Raw genomic sequence first — 9,352 nt, 5'->3', positions numbered from 1 at the left:
GAAGCATATTTATAGCAATATAAATGAAATAAATGTAATCAGAGGACTGATCCTGACCCTGGGGAACAATAATAATAAATCAAAAAAGTCTAATTTATGCAGGTTTTGAGTAACAAAAAAGGAAATATTTATTTTTCAAAGGTATTTGACTTCATCAGTCTTCATATGCGGCTGAAGAACAACAAATATCAAACTTGGAGCAAAATAGTACTGAATTTAACATATAACTACCATTTGTGGACATTAAAAATGTTTCTTTAGCATTTTCATAAAGCACAAAAAGAGGGTTCACACATCCAAATCAGTTATTTTCTTTTTATCTAGAAGTTGCTTTGGAGAAAAAAAAGTTATATTTAGCTCACAGGGCAACCAGCATGAACATTAGAGAGGTCACTCATAGACAAGAAAGGCCTCAAACATCCATGATTTTCACATTTTAGGACCCTGCAAATATAATTTCATTGATTTGAATCACCTGTCCTATACACTAAATATGTTATTTAGATGATTTGTTGCTACAGAAGGCAACACGTGCTGAAATGCTGATTCATTGAATGACTAAGCAGATTACATCAGAGGTGCGGTATGAATGTGCAGCCCTCCCCTATTTCCTCTGTGGGCCAGTGCCTCACCAGAGTCGTTGTGTGTGTTTTCCCTTAGATCTTTACTAATTTGACAAAGTAATTGATTATTATTTCTGAAAAAATGCACATGCTTTAACAAACAAGTTAAATCCCTCAATCTAAAAATATAAAAACATACAGTGTAGAGACATGCCAAAACATATAAATCATATAAAAACATGCCAGTTGCCTTTAAAAGTTGTAAGTGTTTTTATTGATACATTTTTACAAACTGATTGACAACATGCCTCACAATAAGTTAAATTCACAGGATATGTTGTCCAAAAATACATGAAACAAAACTACATAAAAACCAATACATCTGGGGACAAAAGTCTTATAGGACAGTAAATGTGATTTAAAATGTATCACATGCAGTCTAGTTATAGTCTTTGAGCACCACTGTTGTTTCATGACAGAACCTTTGATGCTAAAAAACAACAAAGGACATAATGAACTATAACTTGGATTCTCTACTCTGATAATCAGCTGTGCTCGGTCCATTCTCCTCTTCCTTTTCTTTTTTTCCTCTTCGCCTGTTGGAATATTGAAAAGACATTTAGCAAACAGTGACAACAAAGTCCATAAGTCAGAATATAGCTTCCTTTCTGACAATGCAAACAACTTAGTATGTTGCATATGAAAGTGACAAAATAATAAGTGATTAACCAGTAATCTGAAACTAAATGATGAAAATGCAAAAAACAGTAGGGTAAATAGTAACCAAGTAAGAGCTGTTTGAGTTTTGGCCGAAATTGCTGCCTGTCATTTGTTCATTAAAGTTAAACCAAGCTGTGTAAATCATTAAAACTATCCACACTGAGATATTAATTTATTTATCTGCGTTTTGAATAATTTCTCCCAGAGTCTGAGATATAAAGAGTTTCTCCTGATGTAATAATGATCTGGTACAAAATGTACGACACAAGAAAACTTGAATTATCTTAACCTAGATCATAGAATTGTGGATGAAAAAGTTCATCTCTGAGGCAATGAGTTAATAGACATTTTCTTTTAATTGCCAGTATTAAACAGTGAGCCAAACCTAAAGCAGTGACACCTGCAGTGGCTAAATCTATGCAGATAGTGGAAAACTTTGACCAGTAAACATATGATCAGAATGTACACTTACCCACATATCTGCTGCATTTGTGATATGGTCTCTGGTAAATGCTTCCCATGAGTTTCTGGCAGCAGGAAACACAAGAGGGCACCAGAAATTGCTAAAGCTCCCATCAATATGTAAGGGAGTGTCTTGAAGTATCGTCCTGAAAAAAGAAACACAAAATATTATGAGGTAGGGAGAGAGAACATAAGTGAGAAAAATAGCCTCTGTGTCAATTTTGATAAAAACCTACTTATCTACTATGCAACTGACAATGTAACTTCATTCGCAGAAATAAGTCATATTAACACAGTTAGCAGAAAACTTAACCTTGAGGTCAAGACAATAAATCTTACCCACAAACAAGCCTCTTACTGCAAGAATAATCATAACTATTACAACTGCTACTATTTGAAGCAGAGAAATAGCCCAACTGCTCAAAATAGGAAACTAAATGTACCTACCCAGGTAAATGATAAAGGGGGAGAGGATGGTTCCAACACGAGCAGCCATGGAACAATACCCCATGGCTGTATTTCTAATAACAGTGGGGAAGAGCTCTGACGTGACGGCGTACACCACACAAAATGCTGCTGTTATGCCGAATTTCCCCAACATCTCAAGAAATAAAGCCACGCCCGGTAAATCTAGGGAAATAAAAAATAAGAACTTTAACAAAAAAAATCTATTGAGTTGCATGTAAAATATTTAAGGTCCATTAGAGGTATTTTCAACTTCAACTTCAAAGTGACAATGTTGCAGTTTGCCTAATCATATATTTTGAGCTATGCAAGTGGCAAGGCTTTACGGCAATGTTGTTCAGTCCACTACCTTGGTACACACTTATTTATCTAAACAATTTTTGGATGGACTGCTATGGAATTTTGTACAGATCATAGGCTGACCTTTCCTTTAGCACCACCATGAGTTTGGCATTTGTGGTTTTGAGTGAAATATCTTAACCTCCACTGGACAGATTAGCACAAAATTTGGTGCAGGCATTCATGTCCCCCACAGGATTAACTGTATTATACTTTGGTGATCCACTGTCACTTGTTATCTGGCACAATCTTCGGGTGAAAAGTTTGATTTGTCCAACACTTTGGTTTATGACATTCCCATCATCTTTGGTAGCTAAAGCATTTGAGCATTACCCATTGGAATGAGGTGAACACAGAGGATCATAACGCCTCCAAGGAAGAGTGTAGAAGACTGGCAGAGGTGCCTGGAGCAGTACTGGAGCAGTAACAAGGCAATTATATAAGCTGGCACCTCTGTTGCAGCAGACAGGAAGCAGTTTAAATAAGGGTCACCATGCAGGTTTGAAGTGTTGAGGATTAAAGCAAAGTAACCAATGGTGATGACGAACCTATAGAGAAATTAAGGAAAACATACTGAATATACACATTGAAATACACTGAAAGTGCATAATGAAGGGATCTCTTAATGGCCAGTATGGGAGGCCAGGAGAAATTACAGCAATCAATGTTCATTTGGGAACCTTAATTTTGATTTAAGACAGACTTGACAAATTGTGAACCATACCTGTATCTTGTTTTTAGTGCTAAACTCTTTTAGATAATGAGAAGACTGAAATTATGTACGTACCACAGGAGTGAACACAGTACAGTAAGAGTCAATATATTGCAGCTGCTCCAGATGACAAAAATGTTGTATTTCTTGTCTTTCATAGCCAACGCATCTTCAATCTGGGAAAAACAGAAGATTTGGTTGCAACAACTAAACTTGACAGGTCCAATCCTAAAAGAGCTGTGTCTGAATGAAACACATCACGTTATTATGGATTATTCATGTGACATGTGATTAAAATGTGACAAGGTTTCAGTCTGACTGACTTAATCAATCCATCAATCCACTTTATTTGTATTGCACCTTTTATACAGGTAAGTGCAATTCAAAGTGCTTTACTGATGACTGACAAGCTAATAATGAGACAGTACAAATATTAATAGTAAAATATTTTTTAGACTAATACACAGAAATGATAAAAATTTGATAATCAATGGCTACTAAGGGGACTAACATCATCACACATGAATACAATTGGGGTCATTGTATCCATATGAGTCTCAAACCAGTCATACCAAATTTATGCAGTTCCAACTGCATAAATGCCAAAAAATAGCATAGTAAATGCTAAAACTGCATGGTATTAACATTAAGTGGGCATGTCCTCAAAGGGGAGACTCATGGGTACCCATAAAACCCATTTTCATTCAGATATCCTAAGGTGAGAGGTCAAGTGACCCCTTTGAAAATGGCAATGCCAGTTTTTCCCTTGCCAAAATTTAGCTCTGGAGCATTATTTGCACACTTCAAGCTAGCATGACATGGTTGGCACCACTGGATACCTTAGATCATCTAGTTTCAAATGATACCAGTGTATTCAGTGGCAGACTCAGGCAGTCTCAGGGGGAGGGGTGAAAAAAGGGCACCTGATACATTCAATGGGCCTTCACTTCATATGTTTTTCTCATGTTTTTCTCACATACAGTGCACCCAATAGGGCATCTTTTTTCATTGAAAGGGAACCCAATTCTGCACTTCAGCATGTTAGACTTAGGGGAACCCTAAATTGCACTTTTTCCATTTTTTTTCTTCACTAGAAGGGCACCCATACAGGACCTCCAGCTCACCCCATTACAACACCAACATAGGGCACTGCATTACATCCTCTTCATTTAAAAGGCACATCATATTTTCTCATTGCTGGGGGTTCTTTACAGGGCACTATCACATTTCCTTCCACAGAAAGGGCACCATGAGGGCACTTCATTCCAGACTGTCATATATAGAGGCCCTCTGTAGGGAATTTAATCATGACAGTCATTACAGAACTTTGATATGTTTTCTCCTTTGTGTGGGCACCTTGGAGGCACATTATCAGAATGTGGGGCACCTTAGGGGGCACTTTATCATAATGTGGGGCACCTTAGAGATCATTTTATCATACTGTTGGGGTACCTAAGAGGCATTTTATCATACTGTGGGGACACCTTAGAGTGCATTTTATTGTAATGTGGGGACACCTTAGAGTGCATTTTATCATAATGTGGGGCACCCTCCCCCGGGCCACCAATGAGTATATTCACTTCTTTCACAGCTTTAACCTGAGCCTGCTACAGCCTCGTATATGGCCGGTCTTAGAGGATTCATAGTTGTTAACATGCAGGTTCTCTACCATCCACCCGGGGGTGCTGCAGTAACCTCCATACCCCTACTTCCCATGGCATTGTCTAGTGTGACCTTTCAGAATTTATAAACATTTTAGGACATTTGAGCTACATGCAGTTTATACTTACCTAGAGTTAAAGATAGAGTCATGAACTTGCTGATAAACTTACCTCAGCTTGTGTAAAAATGGCCTGTGGAGCCTCTACATTATTACTCTTGGCAGCGTCTTTCAGTATGACCTCGGCCTCTTCCACTCTTCCCTGAGAGAGCAGCCAGCGAGGAGACTCTGGGACTAACCTTGAGACACAAACACAAGGTTTCATTACAGTAATTGAAATGAAATGAAATGGTGTGACCTTGACAGTGTTCTTCAAGTGGTAAAAGGGCACTGAATGTGTGCTTTGAAATTGTAATTACTGTCAAAGGTTACTCCCAGATTCTAAGAAAATGTGTATTAAGGTGAGAAATGTGGTTCTCTCTTTTTGCCTGTTCCCTGATAATCATGTCCTTTTTCAACAATTATCCAATCACTGATTTCTGCAATTTACAAGATTGTCTGATCATTAATTTCTAAGAACTACAACCCTACGATCCTCTGCTGTATGTCACTTTTTTAATTGACACACTAGTGGAGGTTGTAATGTATCCAGCAAAACATTCAAAGCAGGTGAAGAACAGCACCGTAAATCTACATAAACGTTTTAAAATCCTAATAAAAGATGTCATCAAGAAATGGAAAGGTTGCCGTGAAAGAGGGCAAGCTTCTTACCACCACAGAGGTATGTAAATCAGGCCAGATGCAGCCATGGGTATCAGCAGCATCCGCCAGTCACGGAGGAAATATGCAGCTGCTGGCATTGCCATGTATCCCAGAGCTGAGCCCATAAAAACCCCAAGGGAGCAGAAGACAACTCGAGCTTTTGAGCTTAGAATTTCTGAGCCTGTGAGCAAAAAGACATAAAGAATTGAAATAAATACATGTTTCTGGTTGCTTTATTGCTGGTAAGTGCAAGAGCATACAGTATACTGAATGTAAATGTCAGTTTCAGTTTTTATTTATCTACTGAGATATATCAACATCTACTTGATGGATTTCCACAAAATTCTGTGCCAACATTCAAGATTCCCAGATGATGTGTCTTTAATAACTTAAGTGATCCCCTGTCTCTTCCTCTAGTGTCACCATGATGGTAACATTTGTGGTTTTGAGTGAAATGTCTCAACAACTATTGTAGCTCAGCTGTACCTCAGCTGTACTTTAGGTTTACTGCTAATTAGAAAATGTTAGCTTGTTAATATGTTAAACTGAAATGGCAAACTTGGTAAAAATTGCTTACTAAATATTAGCATGTTAGCATACAGCGTCACAGAGCCACTAGCATGGATGTAGACTCTTATGTGTGTTTAAACAGACATGTTGGAAATCCTTATTGGAAAACATACCCAGCACAAATGCAATGATATAGTTGGAGAATCCCCCTGCACCCACGAGGAAGAAGATGAAACTGAAGACCTCCCAGCTTGGGGAGAAAATTTGCGCAGTAATTGCCACAGTCTGAAGAACCATCATGACAAAGAGTGCTGGCCTCCTTCCATACCTGTGTATGGAAATGCATTTAATAGCTGAGTCAGTTACATGATGTTTTTTGTATTCCTAACAGCAAAATTGGATTGTTTTTTTGTGTCCAGAACAGACCTGTCAGACATCTGGCCTGATATATATGCTCCCAATAGTACACCAGCGTAATGGATAGAAGTGGTCAGTGGAGTTTTGTATGCATTCTCACATACTAAGTCCCACTGCAAAAGGTATACATTTAGTCAATTCTTACTTATAAATATTGATATTGTAAAAATGTTAAGTACTTTTCAATGCAGATATTGATATTGTAATATTTATATAACCCTTTATTACATTTAAAGCTGTAAAAGTACTCTGTTAATATCTAACAGCATCACTAGTAGAAGCAGCAGTATTCACACAAGTAGTATTATCAATCTTGTAAACAATAGCAGAAATGGTATTAGTAGCTTAGTGCTAGTAATAGTAGCAACAATAATAGTATTCATGCAAATTATGCTTTAGTGCCAGTATCAGCGGTGTAACTAAGTGCATTTACGCGAGTGCTGTACTTAAATTATACACATTATACAATACACAGTAAAATGTGTCCCAAGTTGGGTGAGCATTACAATTTTGAGGTATTTGTACTTGAGTATTTCTATTCTATTCTACTTTCCTACATTTCAGAGGAAAATATTGTACTTTTTTACTCTGCTTCATTTATTTGGCATCTATAGTTACTAGTATACATATGTAAAGTAACTTGGCTCCACCTGGACAAACTACATGAGTAAAATACGATTTACGCATTGATGCACCAGTAATAATTGTACTAACAGGAACCATTCTACTGCTTGATGAATACTTTTGTTTTTGATACTTTTTTAGCAAACTTTGCTGATACTTGTACTTTTACTCAAGTAAAGTTTCAAATGTAAATGACTTCCCTTTCCTGCAGGTGATTTAGTTGCAGTGACGAATGTGGACTGCAATTGCATACAACTTCACCTGAATTCTTTTCAGTCTCTTCTATTTCATTAGGCTCTTTTGCACAGTGTTACTAGTGACTATTTTTAGTTTTGTTTTACAGCTTTTTTTTCATCTAGTTGACACTTGCTTGTTTTGTTTCTTAATCCTATATTAATTTAATATTTGATTCCATAACCTTGATTAGAAGTAAGTGTGTATAAATAATAAATTACAGTGTAGACTTGGCCTTAGACCCTGCCAAGTAATATTATCACTAACTGGACCTGTGCCATTTTGAAGTCATGTAGTTAGTTTAGTTTAGACTTTGTACATATACTACTGTGAAGTCTGTCTCTTGTTTTTCACTCTCACGTTTCCCTCATTTGGGTTATAGTGTGTTTTTGCAGATTTATAACTTAGCAGTAGATATAGTTGTAATAACATATCATTAACTTTCTATAAGCCATCAGCTTTGCAAACTGAAAAAGATTGGATTTTGTATGATAACTATTTTATTTTATATGCTAAGCTAAAAAGTACTCTCATTTTACATCTTCCTGAAAATAAACCAATGTTATAAATAGGCTACATAAGTACCATTTCTTTGTGGAAACCTTGAAAACATCTTCAAAAAGAAGCTAACTGATGCCTTATTGCTCACCTCTGTGACAATGGTTGACTGGTAGATTTCTTTGCTGTATGTCCACCCATCAAGACAACCCTCCAAAGGAATTTCACTCACATTCACACCCACATCTGGGACGATGTTATTTGCAGAGTAGTTCCTGACAATTTCCAGGTTAAGCCTCGAGCAAGAGCTACGCTTCGCGGTGCCATCCACTGTTTCCAATGGAATCGTCACATTTCTCCACATCTCACTAAGGCTATAGTTTTCAGGTATGTAGCATTCATGAGGTGGGGTGTCACCTACAAATACTATATAGATGCCAATAAACCCATTCGGGAGAATGCTAATGGCCAGTGCAAAAAAAATCCTCAGTTGGAAGGGTCCCCAAGATCCAAGAAAAGATGTAATGCTGTCATAGTCTCTTATCTTTAAGTTGCCCATTACGTCACCAAAATTCTTGATACTTAAAAAAAAACAACAAAAGGAAAAAGACAATCAGACAGCGCGTCAGTACTAACAGACTCAAGATGGTCTTGCTCTACTGCTCTTTGACAGGCATTTGAGACCATGTGAGCTGTAGAGCTCAAGCTCCTGAGTTTTATATGCCACCTTCATGTGATCTGGGAGGTTACACAGTTACATACACTACTATGAAAAAAAGAGGCTTAATAGCATTTAAGCTTATGCACAACTTTTTGGTGCTACAAAATGCTTTCAAGAATATATTATTCAGATTTAGATGTTTAAAAGCATGTTTAAAACTCAAGTAGTTCATTATATAAAATACAATGGAAAGTCTTTCAAGGAATTCTTGCGACAGGAGTTAATGATTTTCAGGCAGATGTAAAACAGTAATAAAACTTTATCATTTCCAGTGATGTAAGTGGTTTATTGGAGATGGATGGTTTAAAAAAATAGTTATGGCTCAGATGGGGTCCTCAGGGGCAAATGTGTGGCTCATAAGCAATCACAGGAGCACAAAGGGACAATTTGTCCCTCTGAGGAACAAAGTCCTGTGGGATAGCAATCCCACATGTAGTCACTTGATAGATTGTCGTCAGGGTTGCAGGGTATTTCTAAGATTGATACACTGATATTGTTTCATCTAGTGTCAATCAAAAATAATTAGACTTGAATTAAATATATCAGTGTGCTTTAATTTTATAAACAATATCACTGGTGAACTTTCCGAATACTATTAATATCTGGTTTATAGTGTTTGTCACTGGGATATGACATACTATAGGGCACTATTTCAATGGCAAGAT

General features: G+C 37.1%; 1 protein-coding gene across 1 annotated transcript; it reads right to left on the bottom strand.

Moving 5' to 3' along the window:
• Positions 1-814: 814 nt before the first annotated feature.
• LOC137195876 (solute carrier family 22 member 4-like) lies at positions 815-8,673 on the bottom strand. Its single transcript, XM_067608556.1, has 10 exons — positions 8,118-8,673; positions 6,620-6,723; positions 6,367-6,521; positions 5,693-5,864; positions 5,094-5,220; positions 3,337-3,437; positions 2,883-3,097; positions 2,193-2,375; positions 1,756-1,891; positions 815-1,159 (listed from the first exon to the last, which is right to left on the bottom strand). The coding sequence occupies exons 1-10, from the start codon at positions 8,523-8,525 to the stop codon at positions 1,081-1,083; spliced, it is 1,680 nt and encodes a 559-aa protein (XP_067464657.1). The 5' UTR covers positions 8,526-8,673; the 3' UTR covers positions 815-1,080.
• Positions 8,674-9,352: the final 679 nt, after the last annotated feature.

Source organism: Thunnus thynnus, chromosome 13 (genome assembly GCF_963924715.1).
Source record: "Thunnus thynnus chromosome 13, fThuThy2.1, whole genome shotgun sequence".
Lineage (NCBI taxonomy): Eukaryota > Metazoa > Chordata > Actinopteri > Scombriformes > Scombridae > Thunnus > Thunnus thynnus.
The sequence above is the reverse complement of the archived record's forward strand: the minus strand, read 5'-3'. Positions and strand labels throughout refer to the sequence as shown.